We start from the raw sequence: 27,895 nt of genomic DNA, 5'->3' as shown, positions 1-27,895 counted from the left end.
TCCCGAACACTCATCTCCAACCCAAAGGTGATGTATCTATGGTCCGACATAGAGTCCTCCCCACAGACACACCACCCAGTTATTTCCGGGAGCAGAGGCCTGGTACAAAGTGTTAAATCTATGACCGAGCTCCGACCCGTCGTGAAAAACTAATCAACTAATCAACCTACTTAAAATACAAATTATGCTAAAAGCCACGTAATTTTCCACAAAATCACAAAATTCGAGACCTGGCAGTCCAAACAAACGAACAGAAATCTTTTATTTATTTGTAGACTAGAAAACTTTCAACTGACATTATCTATTATTAAAAAAATACATAAATAAACTTTATTAATTTCGCCGAAATGTGATGTCAGGCATCAACAAAGTTCTAATTCCGATCCATGCAGTTGCTCATAAAAGGTGTCTCGTATTCTATAGCGTATATGGATCTTAATTATGCAAAGAGGGTACTCGAACCGAATAATTTCCTCGCACGTACTTTAATTGCCTCAGATGCATCGCGCCCCTGAACAAACATAAAAACCTATTAATAAAGCACTCCGCATGCAGCCTACTTATGCTCTTTTGATGAAACTATGTTTGTAAACTATCAAAGTCTGAATATCTTTGAACCGTCGCGTAACTTGGTTTTCTTAAATCCACACACTGAGTTTAATTATTTTAAGCACAAAAAGCATGACAAATTACTCAGGTAGTAACTATTCTTCTTCTTAAAACATCGACATTGCACCAGCGTCTTAAAAAGTGGAAAATATGTTACTCAAGTAGCATTTGAACGTCCTACGCTCTGTCTATGTCGCGATAACAACTCTTATTTAATTTTTTCAATTTAAATATGAAATTACCAACATTTTTTATCATGTATGGAATTATTTTTACGGTATAAATATATATTAAATTGTATATTAAATTGTATATTGATTCGCTTTTCCATAAGTTTTATTGGAGCAAAATGCAATAACGATACGTGGAATTTCGCAAGAGCGGTTATCATTTTTAAGTACGTGATTCTGCGCTATATATTTTCTATTTTTTGTCTAAGCAAAGCCGTTGTTGACGGAAACTCAAAGAAGACCAATGTTATCTATAGCGACGAAAGCAAATTTGATGAGTGTACGGTAGATTGCCGAAAGCGCGAAAGAATATGGTGTCATAACCCTGAGTGGAGGTATTATTTGATACGGATAAATTTATACAACTTAAAGCGGCGAAGATTGGGGCAAAGCTCAGTTTAATGACGAAATTAATTAATATGCTTCTAAAAAGGCACTATTAATTGTCAAGAAATTAAGAAAAATCTCAAACAAGGTTGAAAATTTTTTTTCTAAATCCCATTTTGGTGTAAGAATGTTTTCGTCCTAAGAAAGTCAAAAAACCTAGTTTATAATGTCTCATTTTATTTACAGATGGAGATTTTTCGAAATTGGTCAGTTTAATTGTACACGATTAATTAATAGCTAATTGTACATGCAGAATATTGGTTTCAATTTTCAAACATTTTATTGCAAACCGTTTAGTTCCGTTTTTTTAATAATGTTTACACAAAACACGCAACATTTAAATAGACCACGTAAGCAAGAATGCGATTTGTGTGAGCACTGTTTTGCATATTTTATAATCATAGTTCCCAGTTTGATTTATTCGTCATATCATGTGGTAAAATATGATTTTTGCTTCGTGTATATTGTACATTGTGAGAATGTTGCAATATAGTGTTGGTGTAGTCTCGATATCATCAGTACCAAGTTTTTAAAAGAGCCTTAAAGTTATGTCAACTATTGATTTGTGTCGTGAAAAGCGCTTCAACTAAGTTAAGGCAAACGTTCCTTATATCCATCCGTGTGCAAAAGTTATGGAAGCTTAAAATTCAACCGTGGTAACGGGCTTCCAAATATTCAACGTATCTTGTTTAAACTTACACAACTTTGTAATTAAGTGTAACCCAGGGAAAGGCGGCTTGAATATATTAAAGATTGAGTATTTCCAACTTTGCAATTTTAACAACGTACTTATCAGCCGACAAGTAAAACACATTTTTAGTAGAGGATATATAAGCGCATATCCGTTTTGGTCAAAAAATTAAATGTGTCCCGATAACAAGAAGGTAAAATAAGAAAAGCAGTAATACAGTGATTCAGAAATATGTTTGTAAAGAAGCCCGCAACCTTGAAGTTGAATATATCAACGAAAAGAAGGAGAGTCTTTCTGCACAAAATCATCGACAATAGAATACGATATAGCGAACATGCTAATTGTATTTCCATAACTTGGACAGGACGCCTCGCCGAATTATATAATAATAAAGCTAAACGTATTAATTTATTGGGTATGAATTGAGAACCATCAGTTACAAAACGAAGACATGGATTTAGTACGAAAACTACGGCCTACTCAGAAATTTCTTATTATTTTTCTTTACAACTTCAATTAAGGCCTTACTTTTCAAGACAAATAAAAAGCGATATATTTTTGAAAGCCAACAAAGAATATTTTCTTTTACAATCAAGGATAATTTGTATAATATTTCTTGGAATAACTAAGCACGACGGGTATTAGGAAAATGAAAATATGAAAAAAATTTCATCCAAAAATAATATGCGTTTCAAATTTAATTTCCAAGAATATGGTAAAAGGGGGTTGTTAGGACAATTTAATGTGTCCCTCATCCTCATATCTGTGATTTCAATATTTAAAAACTGAAATTTTATTAAATTTTTTGAAAGTATTACATATACCTCGTAAAGGGCAAATTAACTAATATGTTTTCAACGGTTAATCAGAATAGTGAATAACTCAAAATTAGAATTAAATCGAACGAGATATGGAAAATACTTCCAATTTCTCTCGATAGGTATTCGATATTTTAATTTTAGTAAAAATATTATATATTTCTTGTTACTACTGTATTCTATATTTTACCGAAAATTCTATGACTTAATTTTATTTACCATGCAAATGAAAGTCTTCCATTGCGTGAGCCAAATGCGATCGCGATAAATAAATCATTTGCTGCCTTTAGAAATCAGTGCGTGTTGATAGAAGGACCCCAATTATGTTCCATTACAGTCTCGTTTGCAACCGTCTGCTAAATTGTAATTTATGTGGAGGAGGCAGAGACAATGAAAAGTGCCTCTATCGCAACAATTTGACCAGTGGACTTGTCACTTCACAGAATTAAACTGATGTCCCCGCCAATTTATAGCAGTTATTTATGCCGCTGTTCCTGGAAGTGACTTATTACAGCGCGATATTATTTCACGGAGCATTAGTCATTCGTTTTGTTATTGTTTGATATATGGCCTAAAGGGATTTATTATAAGTAATAGCAAAAACTAAAGAAACAAAGAATTTGTAGGTATCTTCCTGAAAGAATACAGTTGCCAATCATATTGATCAAATAAACTTCGGAAAATAATTAAATAATTCCTAATATTGTATAGTCAGATTTCCAAAAATATCCTATGTTTTCCTTTTGTTCCTTTAGAAGTTTCACACATTAATGTTATAGAAAAATGTTTAATAATAAAAAACAGTAATCTTATATTCTTTCAATATTAAAGCAGGCATAGTTATCAGTGTTTCTAGTGCGCATTAACCACTAGGCTTTTCTTACTTACACTTACTTACTTTTATCACTAATACAAAAAATTCTTTGTTCATTGGATTGGATTTTTTTTTCAAATAGACAACTCCATTCACTCAAATTCAACTCTAATTTCGGAGCACTGAACTTCATGCTTCATAAAACAAATTTACACTTTTTTCAGTCCCAAAAACTATTTTTAGGGGCTAATAAACTCATTTTTAATAAACTATGTCGATTTAATAGAAAATTTAACATTTTTTTAATCCTACGTCGAAAATAACCCAATAACCCATCACAGTAAGTAGTAGTAGCAGAAAAATTATAGCTTTAAAATGTTTATTAAAAAATAGGATTTTCCTTTAAAATCTTCATTGTTTGTTCCTTAATCTTGTACATTATATACAAGGTTCTCAAGGAAAATTTAAAAAAAATGTTTTTTTTTGTTTTAAAAAAATCTACAGGTTCCAGTTTCGAAAAATTAATTGAAATTAATATTAAAAAGCTATATGTTTTTTTTTAAGTTGGTCTGTTTTTAATTTATTTATAAAAAAATAGTATGTAATTCTCCATGTTACAATTTTAGTCAACAGTACAACGTAAATTTAAATTTTAATTAAAAATAAAAATGTATGTATATGTATTTTCTTGTAAACATGAATTTTTTATTCATCAACTAATGGGTATTATTTATAGTACTTCTTCTTCTTCATGCCCGACCTATATGTCTGCATGTCAACTTTTTCGATTTTTTGAAAATTTGTTATTTCTTGTTGATAAGGCGTTATTTCCACAAAAATATGTAAAAATCTCATATAATATTAATGGACAAATACGGTGGACAAATCTAAACCATTTTAGTGCGTTTAACAATATTTTCAATGTCTGATTTCATGATGAAATATAATATATAAGTAAAAACTTTTATTAAACCTTCAAATCATTTATTCATATGACATTGAAATAATGGTATATTATGAAACAAGTTTGGTAAACGGCATTTGAGTCACGAGTTTATTTGACAGGAGCGGAGTGAGTATTTAATAAAGTAGTGACTTATCTACATTTTTTTATGTAAGTAACATTTATTTAATAACTCATTTTTTATCAACTGACACCATAAGTACGCAATATTCAATACAGCTCTATGTTCGAAGAGTATAAAATGAACTTGATGTTGTACATACAAGTGAATAATTTGAGAACACTTTACAGCACTTTAATTTTTTACTTTACGTTGAGTACCTAGACTCGTGATTCAAAACTTAGGAATGTTAGCAATCCGCCGATTAGTCACTGCGATGTAAAGGATTTTCCCTCCTAGAGCAATAGAGCGTTATCTTGGTTCCCATCTCTGATTGCACTTCATACATCTACATAGCGGCTGCTTCGAGTAGCTCAAGGCCTCTGACGTGGTTACGCTCAACAGATGAATATGCAGCCTCGACGCAGTAGACCTACCATTATTCTTACGTCCTTTCGTTTTTAGGTCTGCTGCAAGTTTGGGCGATGAATCTTTAAGGAATTCCTTGACCTGTCTTTCCACTCTCCATCATTTCTATTGCTATGCCTTCAATTAAAAATGTGAATACTTACAAAACTATATACCAATATTCTAAGTAAAATAATGTCAAAGCAATCTTTTAGGACGCATTTTTGAATACCATCGATTTACATAAAATCTTTATTAAATCACCTCAGCATTCGTTGCCTACGTCTACCGGTTTGGTTTATGAAGTCCCCTGACACTGATCGTATTCGGTTAGCTAATACGCCCTCGTAAGTAGCAATCTTGGTTAATGCTGCAATACATAACATTGTTTGCATCTTCTACCATTCGGATTACTGAACTGGCCATGAATTTTCATTAAGATCGATTGTAAATATTACATCAGAGGCTTTACAACCGAAATGAGGGGCTACCGCATAATTACAGCCTTCGGCCGATTCAAATTTAATATTGATTGCAGCAATTAAGGTTGTAGTTATAGTATATTTGGCTGTTTCGAATTGTTGAGCTGTCCATAACCGTAAATGAATATCAATGGTAAAAGGCGCAAATGTTTCTAAAAAAAGGTTGTGCAGACATAAATCTCTTTTGCAGGCTATTTCAAAAAAGGATAGTAATAAAATGGAAAATTCCCCCCAATGCCTCTGAAATTCGGTTTCGACCATAGACGTAGGTAAATTTCTAAAAGAAAAAATTATTTTTGATTCCTATTGTGAATCTGATACTAATAACTATTCTTTGGTGTCATTTGTGACCACTTACCATCTCACCTGATATTTTGCTTATATCGCTTATATGTTACTCTTCATTATTCCTGAATGACCAACTTATCAAAACATACTTACGGTAGCGCTTTGAGAACTAGGGCTATAGCACAAAGTGGCTTAAGTATTCGTTGGATCACACTGTAAGTAGCCCTTTGGTTTTATTACTTCATATTCAATACACAATTTTTGTTTGCAGTTTATCTTAATTTTTATTACTAAACTTACTGTACTTTATTTTGTTTACTTTGTTATCTGTCGTCAAATACTTTTCAGTATAGTGCTAATTTGTAGAGGATACCAGTTAGTACGAGTACCAGGTTCTTTACCCTCTTTTAAAAAGTCATAACATTGTTGTAGGTACTAGGTTCAAGATTTGTAAACAAAAAAATATATGTTTGCATCATTTTTATGTAAAAAAGTATACTTGCTATGAGCAACGTTCTCGAGAAATTTGGACATGAAATAATCGGTGCACATAATTTTATTGATTGATTTATGGGAAATACTAATTTTTGCTTTTGCTTTTATTATTATTGTTAAAACCACTTTTTTAGATAAATCTGCAATATAACTATAAAACTATAAAAATAATATAAGAAATTTCAATACAAGAAATTTTCGATGCTATATAAGTAGGATCAAAAATTTTCATACAAGAGATTATCAATGCTTTTTGAAAATTAGTTTTAATTTGCTTAATGTTACCACTACATTATATCCAAGGAGACAGGCAAATTCATTCTTCATTCATAAGTCTAAACTTGCGACCAACATAAACAAACGTTTCAACCAGTTGCATTCTACGCTTGGAAATGGCTTTTAGTTTATGCCGATTTATGATTGTACCCAGTTATTTGGTTATTTCAAATTATTATTATTTGGAAATGAAACACTTCTCAAATCACAAAAACCTCAAAAACACCAACAACAAATAACAGAATTCGGCATCCCAATTCGAATTGTCAAAAATTCCAAAGCATCTGACGTCTCCTCTGATGACGAATGATAACGATGTGTGTTTTATCTGTCCCGAAATATCAAGGATTTATCGAGTTTCTTGGATATAATGTATTTTATTGCAATCCAAACAAAATACGACAAAAACATTTTCGAGACGTTTGTTTCGAATTTTAGGGTCTTGAAGAAATCGGTCACTTTTACAAATATAACTTCATAAAATATATTGAAAAATTTATTTAATTTTACCCGTTTATCTACTCTTCTAACGCCTTGATACCGTTTTGGAACAAATAATATATTCCTACAGAGAAAAAATAAATATAACAAAATTAACTTAAAAACTATTTTACAAACGCAATAAGGTTATTTTCAATACGTGAATTTTAACGGACTTTTTGTTGCTATAATTGCAATGCAAGCAATATCTGAAATTCCCATTTTTGAAAGGTTTTGTATTCTTCAAAGTTAGGCAAAAGCGTCCAAAATAAAACTAATCCAATTAGCCGGTAGCCTCAAACGAAATACAGAAGAGATGTATTTCATTAAACCACTTTATTTGCTTTGAAAACAAAGGACGCCTTCAATTGAAAAACGTTTTAATTTGCGGCGAATTTGTTTCGCGGAAACGCAATTATTAGAACTTTCCTTCGTTTGCACTTCAAGGCATTCCGTAAATTAATTTTCCCTGGAAAGTTTCGCATAGAAGATATTGATTGATATTTTATAAAAACAATCCAGATTTTACAAATCGATTGTAACGGAATAGACATCATAATATACTTATTGGTATTCCAATTCACCATACAAAAATATCAACTGGTTTTGAAAGTTTTGATTACTTATTGAAATAACCTGAGTTTGAAAAGTAGGATTTTTGCTAGTTTCAAAATTAGGAAAGGATAATTTTTTTTACACCAGAGTTGTATTTGATGCTGGTGGTTTAGGTTCTATTTACGTTCTGATAACCGTAATGATCTGCATAATATAAAGCTATAGAGAAAATATATTAATATCAGAGACTCTCTACAATTACATTTTTTAATTACATTTACAATTACAAATTTAAATTTATCATAAATTTAGAAAGTGCTGTTCATAAAGAATTCATTATTCGTACTTTCCGAGGTACAGAACTTGTTATTTACTACAAACGAGATTAATAAAACATTTGGGAACTTTGACAATCATTAATTAAAAATATATATTCATTATTGAAACTTGAAACCCGGTTATTTGCAAAACAATTTTTTTCGAATCAAAATTTTTGACTTTTAATAATTAATGCTAAGTTGCTGCTATTTTTTAAACGCTCCGTATGCGATTGTGGAATTTTTGGAATAAAACTAATAGGCTAAATTTGAATTACAACAGCTTTTTTTAGGACGAAATTTATTTATTTGTAAGCTTTGTTTAGCAAAAACGTTTTTCCAAATTAATTTATAATATAAAACTTATAAACTCTACTTCAACTATAAATGTATGTTTCATACGTGAAATAAATTAAGAATGTTGCGAAAATAATTTCATAAAAGTATATCTCTCTCCGCATACAGTTTTTTAGATTTTTGCATATTATTAGTTAATTTATATTCCTAGAATTGTAATTTGTTATTTATAATATATCTTTAGGTAATCAAACCTTACTCTTAACTAGACTAAAGAAAACAGGGTTTCACTTACGACATCATCACTAAGTTCTCCAATTATTTACAACTTGAGAACTTTGGGCCAGTATTATCATTTCCAGTTTCTTCCTTAATTATAAAAAATCACTGTGAAAAATGTGCTAACACCAAAATTAAAAACTATTCAACAACTATCAGATCTTTATGTTTGGTGCAAACTAACCAACAGTCAAGCAGTATATAAAAATTATAAGCAAGATAGAAAAAGATAATTAAAGAAAGTATAAATGACAACATTTCAAACTCAATAAAGGTAAATCTGCCTAGAATTTTTTAAATTACGAATATAATAAATGAATAGATTTCTGGTGGAAATGTCACCGCAAACAGACTCAAAGTTAAGTCAGGCGCTTCTTCTAGAGAGCATTGGAACTATCTCTTTTGCTTGTATACAGTCTCGGACTTCATATGGGATTCCGTCTTAGGGTTCTTGAAAGCATACAATCAACGTTACAGCTCTCTCAGCAATATCATTTGGCTGGTTATGTGAAGAAAATTCCTAGTCTCTTTAACAAAAATACTGACTTTTATGCTAAGTCAATGACGACTGTTACTAGGAACAGGGCCGAACTCAGTATTCCTATACACCACGGAACTTTTTTGTATACCAATCTTTGCTGGTGGCATGGTTGGAGTTGATAACAATGAGGTGATACTTACAGCACAAATGCTTTTTCTCTTATAACATTGTACTTGAATGGGTATTCATATTAGGTTAAATCTTTTAATTGTATTTAATCTTGTAAACGTTTAATTATATTAGGCCAAGTGATGCTCAGAAAGGTTTTATTATCATTTAATATGATTTTGTTTAAGAGCGATCCGATATTTCCCGTAGATTTTAGTCATGGTATTTTGACATTTGTCAGGTTTGACGATCACTGGTGACTAAAATGGCGTTTATCAAACTTGTTTCATAATATACTATTTAATTACAAATTGTTTTAAGAAACATTTGTGCTGTCGAAAGTTTTTGCAAATATCGTCGCTAGCTTATTTACGCAAATTATTGGCAAACATTAGTATTTTGGAACTGCAAACTTAGGGTGTGTGGTTGGCTTTTAGAAAATATCATGAAAAAAGGAATATTTTACTCCTCGTGGATATTTTAAGATTTGATGAACGTCCCTAATTTTATCCTTCTATAAAATATTATAATTTTGATGCTAAACTGACTAAGAAAAAGTTTTAATAGAATTACAAAGGAGAATAGTGCTCCAAAAACTAGTGTCATATTTGCTATCAACTGTAATAAAAGGAACCCATAAAAAGTTATAACCTAAGAAAAAGATCTGATAATCTCCTATATAATGGAAAAGCCTTAAATATCACTGGCAATACCCACAAGTTGTTAAATAAAAAATAGAAATAGAAATAGAAATCTTCTCCAGATCCCCACGAAAAGCGGCATCGATAATATCATATCAGTATATGAAAGTTCCACCATTATTATTGATTCATTATTTTAATAGTAAAAATATCTCCGATAAACACAAGAGCCATAAAAAACTAATTGCAATACAACAGATTTCTCCATTGGGAATAAAATTTTAACATTTATTAATAGAAAATTTTCAAACATTTTCGTGAAACACTCGCACTTTTTAAGAGTTTGACCTGAAGCTTGATATATTTCTGTTTGCGAATGTCACAAGCACTAGCACTAGTTCTTAAAGAAGCAGTATAGAAATTACGCAGAACCGCCCACTTTATTAAGCGGATTAAAACCTAGCAAAACTATGTTAATTAAACTAAGTTTCACGAAGAGATTCGAAACGTGCAGAAATGAAGCACTTAAATATTTATTAAACGGCAACGGAGGCTTACTCCGCTTTCCAAGCAACATTGTTTTCGTTAGTTTTGAAAGTGTTCGATATTTGCGGTGTATGAAATTAATGTTTACACACACGTAAAAGTTTCCGCCGGCACGTTCGAAGGGAGGCCGTATGCGCGACTAGCAACTGACATTACAAAGTTGGTTAATTTCGATATTCGCAATTTAATATCGCAATGGTTGCCGTTCAGTAACACTACGCTTTAATTTCAGGTGCGGCATGTTTGGTGGCTCCGGAATAGCGAACGGCTCCATAGTAATGCCAGCGCCGGCATCATAGTCAGCAATCAAACGCTTGTTTTGCAGGTATGTATTATTATAGGTAGTAAAGCTAGAATATGAATACTAAGTTTATGTATGCGTATTGGACAATATTTTTATTTATGCTGCAATACTTAAATATATAAATATTATCAATAATTATCCGGATAAGTATGTTTTCATTGAAAAAGTTAATTTTTTTCACCCTCACAGTCGTGAGTCGTAATTACAATGAGGTTTATGTTTATTTTGTATATAAGAATCTTTAATATTTAAAATATGCTATACTGCAATTTTCTAGCTCTCAATATTATTATATATGTTTCATTACATTTCTTACACTGAAACAAAAAGTAGAAGTAACATTTGATTGATTGATTTGGTGCTACAAATTTGCATTGAATACATTTTTTTCTTTCATTCAATAATTCACTGTTAACAATATATTTTATCGAGGATATTGACTTTTTTGGAAGTAAACTGGTTTCTTTAAAAGCTTTGTGTAGAAGCTTCGGCAAAAACTTCTAAACTGCCTTCGTTGAGCTGCGGTCGTCTCTAGTTCGGAAGTACTTATAGTCGACTCAATTTTCTTAAACTCGATACTACAAATCAATCCAGTTAATCTTTACCAAGCCAGGTGTATGCAAAGTACGGACTACAACAACTACATCTTAAACAGAAAACCAAAACTTTGTACTAGCGGTGTAGGGAAAAAAGTATAATTCAAAATCGATTAAAATCGGGGAAAAATAACTTTGCAACCTATTTGTGCGAATCTTCAATATTTAAAATATGCTATACTGTATTTTTCCAGCTCTTAACAAGTATATTATTAATTAAATGTATAATTACATTTCTTACACTCGCTCTCACAATAATTGATTTTACTTGGTCTATGTGGTCGAATACTTTTTGTTCTTTTATTCAATAATTCACTGTTAACAATATCCTTTATCGAAGATATTGGCGTTTTTTTAAGTAGGGTACTTTCTGTTAAAGCTTTCTGTTGAATGAATCTGTTGGGGAACTATTGAAGCTCCGACAAACACGTCTAACCTGCCTTGCTTGAGCTGGGCTAGTTCGGCAGTACTTATAGTCGGCTCAATTTTATTAAACTCGATAGTACAAATCAATTCAGTTAGTCTTTAACAAACAAGACGTACAAAGTGTGGACTACAACAACCCCATCTTAAAGATAAAACCAAAAATTTTAATACTTTTACGAGCAGTATAACTGAAAATCGATTAAAATGAGAAAAAAATATATTTATAACTTTTGTGACTGAAGGGCTGAATTGGACTAAAAAAATACCTGGCAAAACCGAAATTGTCGGTGCTGAAATATTTCTGACTGCCGCCGTCATTTATTGTAATCTAAAATATTTCTTGGGCTTTCCACAACAGAATCCTCTACTTATTAAAAATGCATACACAGTTTTCACAATTTGCTTTCTCGAAACTCACGAAAAAGCAGGTTATTCAACACTGCCACTGATGTCAGCCATTTACCTATGAATAAATTTTTGCTTGTTGGTTTTAACCAGTTTATGAAGGTCGTAATTACTTGGCGGAAGGTCCGTCGAAAGCCAAGACGATATACTTTCAGACACACATACCTGCGTGATGGATTTCTGTAGGCCTACGTTATAATGTCAAGTTTGGCATCGTGCGACTATATCTGGGTTGTGCTCTTAAAGCATACTGTTGTTGATTTATGCATTCACCGTTACTCGATACGAGCTTTAGAGGATTTTATTCCTTGGACTCTCCCTTTAGCTATTTCTTCTGACAGTTTTTTTATGAAGGTTTTTAAATGAAAATTTTAGAAGGAATAATTATAATTTATTATTGTATAATGTTGATGATGCAGAAGACTAATTTAACTTCAAGTGAAAAATTTTATATCAATAATAAAAAGGTGCTATTGGCATTACCTTGATTTTTCCACCCTGTTGAAATTGCTGAAAAATGATTTTCCCTTCCTTAATTCTCTCACTACAGATTAAGCAGAATCTGCTATTTTTGTTATTGCGTTTGACATTATTTGTATCATTTTTTAAATTATAATAATCCATTTTGCTTTGCGAATTAGTTTCCATTTCCTCTAATTGTTTTTTTTTAATTCATTTTCGATTTCCAAATGGGATTCGCTTATTCTCAAAAATCTTTTATTTGCTTTGAAAGATTCCTGCTGCCTTGCAGTTTTCGTAATTTTTCTTATTTTTAAGGGGCTGTAAAGTATCCTAATTGTTTTGAATTATATTTAGTGATAAGGCAAATATGTAAAAGACATGTGAAATTCTCACTCCTTCAATCGTCGTGTTGTAACATTTTTAAAGGAAACTTTGACCAGCTTCGAAGAACGAACATTCCTCGGGAGTGATTCTATTCTATTGCGGTCAAGAATAAGGACGCTGTACGCAATTTTTTTAGAGTATTATTACCAAGGATGAATTTGGGACGCAAAAATAGTTAAACAAATTAGTCATATGACGTAAGAATTACATCTCGTTTATATTAGAATCAAATTGCAAATTAAATTCAAGGAGCCAGTTCACCCAGGATAGTAGACTTCAGAGCCCATTAAGGTGTTATCACGCGATAGTTACTAATAATGATTAAACATTGAAAGACTGGATGCACACGTGTACAGCAAACCTAGACTTTAAGAAAGACAAGACAGTAAACAATAACATCTCGCAACATGAAATATTACTTCACTTTTCTAATAAATTAATAAATTAAATTAATAAAAGGGGGTAACCTAGCCAAGTTAACACTTCAATCGTAACAAATACAATGACACTAAGGGTCTAGGCCATTTTATAAATTTGGTTCTTATCCCACAGAGCTCCATTTAATGATTCATTTAAAAAGAAACAAATTTTCAAAATACTTAACGTCACCTCTTTTTATACAAGTTTTACCTAAGTTGTTTAATTTGACCGCTGTAGAAAAAATAATGTTTGTCCTGGCTATATCTCTGAAAATGAAACGGCACTTTCAAAATGTTATATTTGCAAACTTTTGAGTAATAAGTGCTTATACATAACGTGAAATGCGAGAACTAAACTATCTCCCTATTACAGGGTAGAACCATTTACACAGTATTAGAAAAGTTTTAAAAACTTTTTCCGATGCAGTAAATTGTCTAACGTCCTGTAAGTTGGTTAAAGTGCCAGTTTTAATGTGCGAGAGTCATAAAAGTTGAGCATGCTTGTTCCGTTTTATTGCGCATTGATTAAATCGCAGTATAACCGCTGTCATAATAAAATTTATAACGTTTCCACTTTTATAACATATAAATTCTTTATCACTTCGCCATTAAAATTGTATGTTTTTATCGCGCGCTTTTATGCAAATTGGACTCTAAAAATATTTTGCTTCCGAAATCTGATCTCGAAATCCCTAACGGGCAGCCAACATAAACGGGAATAATTTACCAGAAGTCAGTCAACGGTATAGTTATTCGTGGCAGGTAGACGTAAAAATAAATAATAAAAAAATGATTCTCTGCGCAGGATGTCCAGTTCTTTTTTGTTTTCTTTAGATAACTCACTTATGTAGGAGAATGCTTTCGAGCTCTCTGTAAAAAGAAAACGAAAATAACAGCTAGCATATTGCGGCTTTGGATTTTGGAAATTTTGCATTTTGACACTCCTTGAAGCTAGGATATAAGTAAACTTATTGAAAAGGTGATAACTGATCGAGATAGAGGTTTTTTTGCATAGAATAGCGTAGTCAGCTTCATTCTAAAACATATATATTATATAAAATATATTATTATATATTTTATTTTTATCATTATATATTATAAAATTAAAACAGTAATTACGAAATATCATGTCTGGCCATAGCCTACTCATAAAAAAAATAAAACTAAAGATATATGCTTTGCATTTGGAATACTCTTAATAAAATTATTATTAATGTACATATATTTCATTAAAAAGACACAACTTTACTTTATCTATCAAAATTTGTAAATTTTAGAATAAAACTGATTACTCAGACCAGTTTTCACCTTTTTCGATAGGTTAACACATAACCGAACCACAAAGGGTGTTTTAAAATACATTTTAACATAATCCTGTATCTAAAAATCCAAGATAGCTTTGACATTTCTGTTTGTGCCACCTTTCATTTCGTAAAAAAGCCGCCTTAAATTATAAAATCCAGCACACGCTAGCTTTATTGATAAAGAAGATACGCCGTAAAATCATCGAACATGGGACACACTGTACATTAAACTGGACGACAAAGTTGAAATCAATTTGCAAATCATGAAGTTTATTGTAAATGTCAATAATTTATTTATTTATTATTTAATTTACGCGGATCCCATTACTGTCGTTACCCAACAATACTGGTAATCCAAAGCAATATATTTGAAATAAAACATAAGAATAAAAAAATATATAGTACAAAACAGTCCACTACTAAGCTCTCTTTACTTTACTTTAAGGTTATATAGCGATAAAACTTAACATATATTTAAGCTGTAATATGAAACGCCATAGAAGTCGAGAGGAACGGCGAATTTTATACGAGAAAGTAATATCGGACTATCACAAACACTATTAACGGTTTTAAAGAGAATATTTTAATATTCAAAGACTGTTCCAAAACAAATTAATATAATTAATTAATTAATAATATATATTGAACCGCAACATATTGATATATTTTTGGTAAAATCATAACCAATCCAGTACCACCAATTCGACCTGGCTAATAACATAGACATTGCAAAATTCAGCAGACAGTGTATTAACGAAAATAGATATTCTTAAAGCTTCATTGACAATACCCGCAATTTGCGACTTGAATGGGTGTTTTAGGTCTGGGTCTACCATACTAATCGAAAACACGATATACTAAGGATTTGTTATTGCATTGGAGTTATGTGAAAGCTAATAGTTTTACTTTCTTTAATATTAACCATGAAACTGTTTCCCAAAATTTGAGCAACAAAAAGGACCAGCCACTACAGAAACAGTACGAGAGAAACAAATATATAACCAGTAATAATCGTTCATGAAGAACCCCTTTACACATTTTGGATAGACCTCCTTAAGAATGTGTCTGTGTTTAAGAGCTGCATTATTTTTGTTTAATTCTGTGAGAGCATCATTAAATTCCCTAAAATAAAAATTATTTCCGACCACACTTTTCCCATGCCGGTAATGACAAAAGAAAAGTAAATCTCGTGTAGGTTACCACACTCGCCGCCGCTAGCCACGTCAGTGAACGCCCAATATTGGAATTTATAGTAAACCTGCACATAACCTTAGCCACATAATATTAAACACAAACCCGAACTATAAATTATAGGCATAAATCAACCGTGGCTGTTGCAGGGGGTGAGCAGAGCAAGCTCGGGGAAGTATAGCTGTGAGGCCACGAACAAGGAGGGCACTTCGTCTAGTCCGCCTTTCCACCTTCGGGTCAAATACGAGCCGGTCTGCAAAGATGGGATCGTTCGGAAAGTTGTTGGCGCTGCCAAAGACGAACCCGTCCAAGTGGAATGCAAAGTAAGTCGTGTGTGACGTTCTATGTGCAACGTTAGTTTGTTCTGTCCCATTGTCCATTATAGACGTATTACCGCTATCTGTTAGTTTAGTCCTATTGTCCGAGGCTGTAATTGAATCCAATGTCGCCAGTCGGAATGGGAGTTTTATTTTTCCTAGTTAGTTTAGGATTCTATTAAGAACGTCGCAACTCGGAGGGAAATAATTAATAAATTATTTATACCGTATATAATCACGATAACACCTAAAAAATAATTTATACGAAACAAGAAGTTTATGTTCCTTGTAAATGTTTTAAAAGCTTTATAATAAATACTAAAGAATCTTAATTAATATCTGAAATTTAATTTCACACTTATCTGACATAGTACTATATAAAAATTGGCCTAAGGGGTCAGTAAAGAGACTGAAATCTCTGAATAAAAATTGGGTTAGAAAACATCACACTAAATTAAAACAAACAAATGTATGGATATAGAACATTAAAATCTCACCTACAATTTATTACTTAAAATATAGGTAAGTATTCAGTATCCCCAGAACACATAATTGTATTCCTTATGTTTTTGGAGAAATTGCATTTACTTCTGGGTAGGATTTTTTTGGAACGTATTTAAAACTTTTTTCTTATTTAAAAATAAAATCTATTGTTCTAGTTCTAGTTCTGGATTTTAATGGAAATATAAAATTAAATTGCTTTTATAGGGTATCCCAATAGTGCATCGACGGTGGAAAAAGAAACTGAATTAAAAAGATGCACAGGTTTATCACACGCACGAGCTATATAAATGTTTAATACAGTTAAGTTATGTAATATTTCTCCATATTTTTGCAAGAAATATTACTGAAGTTACGATTTAACTGCTTTGTTAATTCAGTTGGTCAACGCTTTATCAAAAATTAGAGATAAATGAATAAAATACAAAACATCCTATCTGATTTTTTTAAATAGAATGTCCATCATACTGATTCTAGTATGAAATCAGAGTCACTAATTTTATATTTACTGTGTGCTTCAAATGTCTTCTCTACCATATCCATGACTTTTTCAGCAACCAAAAGTTAAATTGCTTTTACCAATAACATTAACCAAATCACGGAGCACATGATAATTTAATTAATTTGAAATTTCTTTCTATCGCCAACGGTTTCCAAGACATCAATCTCGGACGAACTATTGGGACACCCTGTATTTTACCTGTTACTATAAATTTTATTATTTCAAAGTTTTTTATCAGAAGTTAATTTGATGCATCTGAAATTTATAATGCTGGTAAAATTTATATTTATTTACATACCACCCTATCTTCTGCTTCTTTTGTTATATATTTTTTTATATATAAATAAAACTATTGAAATAATAATAATTACATAGGTACATGAATAGATGACATGGGCTTGTTTTCTTTGTTTCATTGCTTTATTTTAGTTGTATGTTGTACTGACACGTTCTTCTAATGTATTACAATAAAGCCATATTCTTATTATTTGTATTTATTTTTTATTAAATGTCTTAATGGTATGATAAAAACAACGTTTGGATTTCTTACTCATACGTGGTACGTTGCCCAATAACAATTTCACAAGAATTGCCGTTTGTATGATTTTATTTATGAATTATTAGGTTGATGAAGAAAACATTCACTGATTGATTAAAGCTAAAGTTACGGATATTCTCAAAGCAATCAATCTAGTATTTTAGGAACACGTTGTGTTTTTGTGTAGCCAGTAACACAATATGACAATAAATCGTTTAGATTCCATCTACCACACTTTTCTTCATACGATCTGGAGACGTTACCTGTTGCTGACAGAATAAGTTTGGATGCTTTTGATTTACCTAAATGCTCAACTCTGTGTCAAGCAGTTTCAGCACATTGGTATTGGTATTGGTATTAAAGGGGGGCGCCCTCGCGGGCGTCCAAGCACTTAGGGCACCAGATGGGCCCGTTGTGCCCCCAGGCCGCTCTAGAGGGCGTCCAGAATGCCGCCCTTCCTATAGAAGGTCAGCAACTCCTTTAGCTCATTTAACTCCTTAGTTTTAGCACATATTTAACAATATTGGAAAAGTAATACAAACAAAGAGTTCCTGCGAGAAATTAAATAAATATCAGAAAACAAAACATAAAAATAAATTAAAAAAAAAACTCAAAAGTTTAAACGTTTTTGTAATACATATTTACTCACTTATATTCCTTATATTAAGTTTAAAATTCTGAGAGCTAATAAATTTGGGGTTTATATTTCGAAGTTTTAGAGCCAACATAAAAAAGTTAATTTAATTCGAGAAGGTTCGGCTTTTATTTAGCTGTTGCCGAACTTCAGTGGATCAGCCCAATGGGTAGTCGGTTTCGACGATTATGCGAATTTCGTAATGGCTTTACGCACTTTATTAGAATGAAAGGTTAATGGGTGTTTAACTTTGCTACATTGTTTTATAATGATTGCGTTTCTGATTCAAAGCGAAGTAATTCAGTTTAGATTTTGATGGGGTCTGGTTTATTTGAAAGGTACTGAAGGATAGATTTTTATGCTTTATTATAAACAAATCCTTTCAAACGTCTTCTACTTTAACCGAAGAACCATTTTCCCTGTATTCCAATATGGTTATAGAACTTTTTTCAGATATCTTTATTAATATTTTACTGATTTTTATTCAGTGTACCGATTAGTCGTTTAAATTAATTTTTATTTTAAGTTTACATACTTTATTTTTTAGCAGTGCATATTGACCGTCGAATGTTAAATTCCCCAAATAAAACAAATCTCTCGTACTCGAAGAAGCCCAATTTCACGAAACTGTAAAGATTCAAAACACTCAAACGCGGAAGTGGAATGATGTTCAACAAAAGCTTACCGCATTCTTCACGTTTATTAATTCTTTAAATTGGCAAATTTGTTTACATTGGAGAAGGGAAGTTAGTGGAGTCTTAAGTAAATTAAATTCGAAAATTTTAGAAAGTTCACATCATCATCATCATGGCGACTTGTTTGCAACATTGCGTCGCTTCTCGCATCACCTACTCCAGCATCTCCTGTCATTCTAGTCTCCTTCATTGAGACCTCTTCCATTTCGGTTTCGCGTTTATTTCTTTGTGCTAGTGTCCAGTTCCAAATCTTTAATAGTAGCCTTTCTTCTCTCATTCGGTGCAGGTGTCCATACCATTTCAATTGTTTGGCATTTATGTCGTTCCATATAGTATTTTCGATTTGCATTCTTATTCAGTACATCATTTCGGTTGAAAGAAGTTTCTGAGTAATGTTTTTCTCTGGAACCCACACTTCTGACCCATACGTCAATACCGGCTGAGTCATAGCCTGGTATTTATATTTTTTGTTTTCTTTTTTGTTATGTTATTGCTCCATAGAATTGTATGTAGTGTTTTAATCATGTCCTTTGCTTTTCCCATTTTCTTTAGTATGTCCTTATTGTCCTTTCCGTTCTCATCTATTGTAACTCCCATAATATCCAACTTTTTTTATTTACATCTACTGACAAATTAATACAATTTTCCTGCAAATCTATTCTTATAAATTTGCCTCATTTAATACTTTGTTGTATAGGCTTTTTAACATTCCACTTTCAAAGGAAGCATTTAATAAGGAATTGACGATTAGGCAAATTGCATTCAATACTACTTCGTTTTATCAATAAATTGTTTTACAAATTCGCCAACAAACTCCAATCAGTGCTTTTGTGCAGTTACGTCATCAAAAATGATCCGTATTTCTTGACGCGGTTTTTGACAAACAAAATTCCTCTGTCAATTTACAACATCCAGTAATGAACTAGATAAACGTAACTGCTTAATTGCTCTGACTGGACTTTACATATCATATAATACAATAAAAATCTCCAGAACGTAGGTTCCAATGTTTGACTGTCTTCAGCAATGTTTCATTACACCTGGCTAGGTTGCTCCAGAATAGGAATTAATTTCTAAGGTTAAAAAAAACAATACACTGTGTCAATTGCAAATCAATCTAATGCGACGGACGCCAGTCTGGTCCATCATTGGTCTACGGATCATAACTTTTCTCCGAATAAAGATATCACTATTTTAAATGAATGCCCAAAGAATAAAAAAAATTGATCTTCCCGAGAAATTCTAAATCACCTGAACCAAAAAGAGTTCTATTCTCGATTGCGTTAATAACAATTTTAATTTTGAGCCGACAAAATTTTCTGTTAATATAAAATATAGGTCTCCGGTTTAATTGAGTTTTTATATTGTAATTACAAGATTTTTCCCTTTGTTTTTATATCTCGTTTAAATCAAACGGATTCGGTCTCATCCCCCGTCTTTGTAATTTGTATTTTATTGCTTAAAATTTTCTTTATTTGTCTAATGATGCCTGTGTAAACGAAACACAAGAAATAATAATTTTTGAGACCTTCACTTCTGAGTGTTTTTTTAATGTTTGTAGTTTTGTTAAATTCCTGTTAATTCGATATTAAACTAGGCAGTTATTAAAAGTCAAACGTAGCCGTATCGACTCACACGTTGATCCCTAGGTGCCATGTCTAGAGTTGGAGCCAAAAACCAACCTAGCTCTTTTATCAGATTTTATATGAAGCTGAGCCGAATTAACGGCAATCGTTTTCGTAATAGCGGCTGTGACACTTCGAGGGACATGAAAATTGCCTCATGTCTGTGGTTCAGATTCTCACAGATTACCGGAATTGTTCAAATAATTTAAGCCCGCAGTAAAGATTCTACAAAAAATTACTTACCCTTTCTAAAATAGCTCCTACTGAGGTGTGGAAGTGGTAGCTCACTAACCCCATCACGAGAAATCCGAATTCTCCCAAGTCAATGCTCAAAAATTGTCTTTTAAAACACAAGTTATCCTCTGTGGATCGGGAAAAATCGAAGTCGTCAAATCTAATATTTCAAAGTTTCTTGGTCCTTGTTTGCTTCCATATTTTTGTCTGTGTTTTGTCATTATTTCTCTAAAAACTGTCCTGCAAAAGTTTAGAACCTTGATAAAATAAAACAAAAAACACTTTAATTCATTCTTAATGTCTGTTGTAGTTTGTATTTAATTGGTAGCGTTTAGTTAACAGGAGTCCTTGTTCGGAGCATTGAAGAAACACCTGTGCAAAAGTTCTAAAAGACAAACTAACTATCCATGCGAGTCGTCAACCAACAAACTATGCCAACCAATAAGTTTTGTATTTTAAATCATAAGAGAATTACTCCTATCATATTTTACAAATTTTTGTTGCCAGAAAGAAAATCCGATCTGGAAAAACATTTAGACGGGTACATAAAACAATAAAAGTCAACAAATATATAATACTGAGATACAGAACAATGGATGCACTCGATTATTTAAAAAAAGGACGATTTTATTAAGTCCAAAATACCCGTGATACCGTATCTGTCTAATATAGCTTAGGTTACACATAATTACATCTGCCAAAATATAACACTCTTCAAAGGCTTTCTTAGTGAGATAGCCTGTATGACATGTGTCATACAGGCTATCTCACTAAAAAAAGCTCAGGCTCTATCTCTTTTGTTATCTCGCAACCCGCATTAATAACTTTAATTTTTCTTACGGTTCCGTATTGCATTTTGCGATTTTTGGAGAGGGCGTAAAATTTCCAGTTCAGTGATGCCTGACAAGTGCGCAATAGTATATTATGCAACAAGTGCGGTGAACGACATTCGACTTACGAGTTTATTTGACACGAGCGGAGCGAGTGATTACTAAAGTGTGTGAAACAGAAACGCCATCATTACCTCAGCACGGTATTTCGAGATGTATCCTGACCAACCGCAGTCTCATAAAATCCAATTAGAGAAATCGTGGTTAATTTAATTAGCCAAGAGGCCTTCGAACCTAGAATCAGATACGCTGAAAGTGAAAATCGCGACAGAAACATTTTGCAAGTTATTATCAACGAAAACCATAGTGCATCGGTAAGAACGTAATATTGGTGTGTCAAAATCAACCGTACAGAGAGTGTTAAATAAGAAGAAGTACTTTACAAACCCGCATTACTTCAAGGACTTGTATGGTATGGTATGGTATATTAGGCGTAATGAAGATACCGATTTTGTAAATTATGTATTGTGGTCCGATAAGAGTAGGTTTACAAATTGTGCAGTTTATAATAAGCATAGCACTCATCATTGGGCTGTGGAAAACCCTCCCAAATAGGCAGAAAGGCGTCTACAGACTAAATTTGCATATAACGTTTAATGTGGGATCATTGGTAATTTAAATTACCTTTTTTAATTAAGTACTTACTGTAAATTATCAATTATTTCAGAAAATCGACTTGTAAAGCTTTTACAAAACTAAATTGCCCCGTTTTACGACCTACTCTAACCGAAGATGGTGTCGACAGAATGGACGTCCGACTCACAACATTATGCAAGTTAGCAACTTCTTAAGCGAGCAGCTTCACGAAAGAATTATTTTATTAAATAGTCAAATATCTTGGCGTCCCAGGTCCCCTGACATTTCGCCCTTTTTCTCACAAAGAATGAGGTCTATGAATTTGATCTCTCCGAGATTAAGAATTTTGGACATAAAACAAAAGACTTCTAAAAAAGTGTCTGAATAAAGTCACATTTTGACATCTGTTAATTTAACCGTTTTGGATTTACTGGCGAAAAATGAAATTCGCCATTTTCAATTTTCGATTTTTGCCGAATCAATTGACCGATTGTAAATATGAAGCCGGTTATCAAATGAACGAAGTTTCTTCCAAAACTTGCTCCATTTAACCTTTGCTGTAGGTACAATAGGGGCAGAGAACCCTGTTTAGAGAAGTGAATCTGTATTGTGGAATCACATTGTAGATAACATGACTAATTATTAGTAATTTATAAAACAGACATTAACATCATTGTCAATTTGAGACAAAGCTGAAGAAATGTTTCACATGGTATAATAACCCAAGTTTTATATTGTTTTTGACATTCGTTTTTTTTTCAGTGTGATGCATTCGATATTTATTTATGGGAAAATTCTATTCAAATGGTCTTAGTTGAACTTTGGTCAATTTGGTGTGGCTCGGGTAGATCACAAACTTTTTTAACTCAATTGAGAAGGTAGCATCTTAACGTATCTTCGTTGTTGAGCTTTGGGAATTTGAGTATTAAATAACATTGATGAACATTGTAAAAATCATAAGAATTGATATAAAGCACTATGGGTGAAAGATTTTCATATTCCTATAGATTCCTATAGATGTTAAATGCTTGATTAAATTGATTTAAAAACTCTAGAAGTAATCCAATGCAATCCCGTTATTAGAATGGAGTTTTCAAAATGAAGTTGTAAGAAAACATACCTTTATGAAAATCAGGTACGTGGATTTATATGACGAATTTGAAAAATTTTCTGGTTAAATTCACTTACCTCTTTTCAAATGAATATCTAAAAAAATGAAAGTCGCTCAGTCGTTTAGTGAGACTGCATGCCAGAATCTATTCATATCAACGCAACTAAATTAACTTGAGTGGCCCTTTTTTTACTATGGCGGATACTGTCGTTGCCGGTGCTGCTTATCTGGTTTTATTCCAACAAGTAAAAAAGCAAAAGAAATTAATATGGTGGAATAGACAATCGTTTGCACAACGCAATTAATCCCAAGAACATTTTTGGTCTCAGTTGTACGTAGATGAAAGCCTTTTTCAAGGTTTTTACAGGAATGAGTTCTAACTTTACAGTTTTTGTCTATTCGAATAATATCGATTTACACCACAAGTTTAAGAAGCTGTGGTACGTAGTATATTCAAAAATGTACACACAAAAAACACTTGTAGTGGGTCACATGTGGCATTGGGAATACTTCGCATCATGTTATATGCCACAAAGTCGCATGTTACGGCTGCACACAATTGGGGACAGACGATTTACGGTACTGAAGCTCATTGAACCCGAGCTTCTCATTAAAAAGGTACTGTCCTTTCTCGAAGAGTTTTCTAGTGGAGAAACGGAAAGGGAGCGGGTCTAATAGATCGAAAGGTTTGAATACCAATCTGACCAAGAAGGGGTAAGAAAGCATTACGGCTAGAGTCTAACTTTGAAAGGCAAAGAGCAATAAATCTTCGAAAACGGTTGCTGACATGGACGTGCAAGAGAATTAGAAATTGTTTGTTATAATGGAGAATAAGAAAGCAATAAGCGAATACTCCTTATATAATTATAAAAATGTGCGCAAAAAGTGTCACAAATTTTAGATTTAATTTTTATGCAATAAAACTTAAGTACCTACATGATATAAACAAACTATAAACTATTTTGTACTTACTTATTTGGTAAATATTTAGGTAGGTATTCTTTAGTGATGAAAAATCACTAATCAAATCACAGAATAAGCACGTTAATCTGAATTATCATGTGTTTAAAAGTGAAAACATATTTCGGAGGTTTCATTGTAAAGTGACATGTAATACAGAGATCGGTGTTGGAAAATTAACAATAAACCGGCTTCTAAATGACAATAAATCTTGAGCTAGACGTAAGGTACAAACATATACTTTCTTTTTCAAAAAGGAACTACCTTTACTTGATAAAATTCTTACTTTAATTCAAAAAGACTGTGATTTTCCATTAATAAGCAGAAATACTTCATGGAAACTATTAAAACGTATATGGAATGGAAAAATATACAGAATCACGATTTCAAAAGATAGGGAGGGACGACATTGCTTATTGAAGAAGGGACTACTTGCGGAGTACAAAAGAAGCCATCCAAATATATATTTTATTTAGATGAGACAAGGATTAATGAAAATCATACACTAACCAAGTTTTCACAACACAAAAATCTTGAAAGCCCAAAATCAAAATTTATGAATGAATAAATATTATAATAATTTTTCCCTACCTGCATGTCTAATGATATTGGTTCAGTTTATTTTAAATCAACTATTCTTTAATTTTAGGTAATAGAAATGTTGTAGGAAAACAGTCAAAAGTGGGCACATTTGCTCAAGGTGAGATCTATTCTATTGGTCATGTTAGTCATGAATGATAGAAATTGGAAAAAAGGCGTGGAAATTCTTTTGAGAAATTTGGCAACATAGATTCCTTTCTTCCTGTTTCATTTCTATTATCCGATTTCAACAACTTCAAGAAAGGGAAGCAGTGAAAAGCAGAAAAAAATTAGTTGTTTAATGGAAAATATTTTAGGCTCTTTTAAAAATGTTGTTAAACTCGAAATTTGCATAAATAAGGATCTGGTATTACTGTCTAGGTCGTAGGAATAAAATTATACGAAATCTCGAAACGTCGATAGTGCAGGATAAATTTCCCTATATTTATTTCCCAGCTTCTTTTAAAGGCACCGATAAAAAATAACTCTACGTATATTTATAGCGAAAAGTTAGTAACATTGTACATGGGTTCACTTGACGCATTTCAATATTTTTCCGCCGTAAATAACTCTGATTTGTCACGCCAAATTGAACCTTCCGTTATTGTAAATGCGTATATTAATGCAATATAACTTTATTGATTCCAATTTCACGCCCGATCGTAAATCCCGTAATGATAAAAATAAATAATGCCCCGAATTTACAAGCGGTTCTGGATGTCAAAACGAGCAGCCCCTCAATCAATCGCGTGAAGTCTACGTCGCTCGGTGTATTGTTCGTAAATGTTCGAGCGCGCTCCGCTTAATTTGATTCGTGCCAACGGGATAAAATCGATTGAGGCCGCCACGCAATCCGCGACTCGGACCGCTTTATTAGCATATCAGGTGATAGCGCCGCTAATTACGTCAAAATCGACCGCCCGATCAACAACAACTGACCCTGTTTGCAGTGGACATAACCTCAAATTTCCTACTCGCGCTTTGAGGCGACTTCCGTAGGCGGTTAAACGATTGCGCGGCGTATAGCTAAAGGCCGTTTCGAGAAAATTGAACTTTGAAGGTAGTAGAATAATTAAGTTTATTATTAATCATTTGAGTAATATTAATAACAATAACAAATAGAGAACAAAAGTTACAATAAATAAGTGAAATCAAACAATGGGTTAAACTTAGCAAACCCGAAGCAATTAAAACCGTAGGCAATCAAGAGACTTTGACAATAACAACACAAGAAATGCGTAACATTTGGTCAGATAAAAATCAAATGCGTTTTCATGATAATCTGGATAATTTGAAATAAATTATTTCCGTCAAAAGAGATGTTTTATTCTTCTTTGTAGTGTATTATGCAACAAGTGCGGTAAACGGCATTTGACTCACGAGTTTATTTGACATGAGCGGAGCGAGTGTTTAATAAAGGAGTGAGTTAGAAAGTTTACCGAACGTATTGCATACTATACTTTTTTTATGACCGTTAGTTTTTGAGTACATTTTCGCAAAACACGAATACATTCACTGACGTAACTGTCAGAACTGACAAACGTCAAATTTTAAAGCGTGAAAATGTCTCCGAAAACATCCGATTGCTCCGAAACCCGTGCGGTAAAATCGCGGAAATGGCCGAAGTGGCTCCGATTCGTGGGAAACGAAACTGACGTGGTAAAGCGACGCTTCCCGCACGCTAGATCTGTAATTAGTGTGTGTGTTTGTGTGTGTGTGTGTGTGTGTGTGTGTGTGTGTGTGTGTGTGTGTGTTTGTGTGTGTGTGTGTTTGTGTGTGTGTTTGTGTGTGTGTGTGTGTGTGTGTGTGTGTGTGTGTGTTTGTGTGTGTGTGTGTTTGTGTGTGTGTGTGTGTGTTTGTGTGCGTGTGTGTGTGCGTGTGTGCGTGTGCGTGTGTGTGTGTGTGTGTGTGTGTGTGTGTGTGTGTGCGCGTGTGCTTGTGCGTGTGTGTGTGTGTGTGTGTGTGTGTGTGTGTGTGTGTGTGTGTTAACTAGTATGTAATTAGGTATTTTACAGACCGGAGTAGAAAAAATATTTTACCACTTAAATCTGTCAATAGTTTATGAACTTAGTTAGTCGCTAAAAATTTATTAGTGACCGAGTTAGTCATTAAAACAAATATTTAATGAAAGATAAGTGGCAATATTTCTTTGAAAATGGCTAAGCATAACAATCTAAAGATAAATAATCCCTTTTTTTTTTCATTTTAAATATCATTTTGTATCGTAAATATTCGGGGCAATTAGGAAACCCATAAAGTAGAAAATTTTCCCTAAATTCAACTTTGTTTTTGAGCGTTAAGTCTTTCTTTTTTTTCTTTTTTTAGGTTTTGATAAGATACTCAGATGCGGTTTTCACTAGGTTGTTAGACTATCTAATGGCGTAAAAATAATCGCATTTTTGGTTTTACCGAAAAATTATATTTTTTTACTATTATTTCAGAAAACGTCAGAAAAAGTTACCTTAAACAAACACGTAATTCCCCAGATAAAAAGTACAAATTTTGTCCTGACTCATTTTTGAAAATGATTAATAAAAGGAATATTAGGGAAACTTGAAGCGATAAGCATAAGAAAACCTTAACAAAAGTTAGATTGTACTCAACACTGATTAAACAAAATTTCAAAATAGTAATAAATAAGGCAGATATATTATTTTGCAACATTTTTGGTCAGCCCTGTATATTGAAAATTACAAATTGCTGGAAATATTCAACTTAATCTATGTTTTATTAATTTTAATTTATTAATTTTCTTATATTATTATTAACATATTCGACAATTCGACGATTAATAAAAAAAAATATTATTATACAGCACGTTCGCGCCCAGTTTCTAAAATACAGGGCGTTGAACTTTATTTTAAAAAAATATATTATTTATAAATCTGGCAGTTTTTCACATATTTTCTTGAAACT

The 27,895-nt window shown here is 32.3% G+C and overlaps 1 protein-coding gene across 2 annotated transcripts in view; it reads left to right on the top strand.

The window, feature by feature from the left end:
• Window positions 1–27,895, top strand: part of LOC132699862 (nephrin-like) — a 508,010-nt gene that overhangs the window by 440,660 nt on the left and 39,455 nt on the right. For both annotated transcript variants that reach the window (XM_060666811.1, XM_060666820.1), the window contains 2 exons: window positions 10,559–10,651; window positions 15,967–16,140. In XM_060666811.1, coding sequence (XP_060522794.1) covers window positions 10,559–10,651; window positions 15,967–16,140 — 267 coding nt within the window. The remainder of the gene's footprint in view (window positions 1–10,558; window positions 10,652–15,966; window positions 16,141–27,895) is intronic.

The sequence above is a fragment of the Cylas formicarius genome, unplaced genomic scaffold, assembly GCF_029955315.1.
Source record: "Cylas formicarius isolate icCylForm1 unplaced genomic scaffold, icCylForm1.1 PGA_scaffold_10__41_contigs__length_53128322, whole genome shotgun sequence".
NCBI lineage: Eukaryota > Metazoa > Arthropoda > Insecta > Coleoptera > Brentidae > Cylas > Cylas formicarius.
This window is presented reverse-complemented; position numbering and strand designations above follow the sequence as displayed.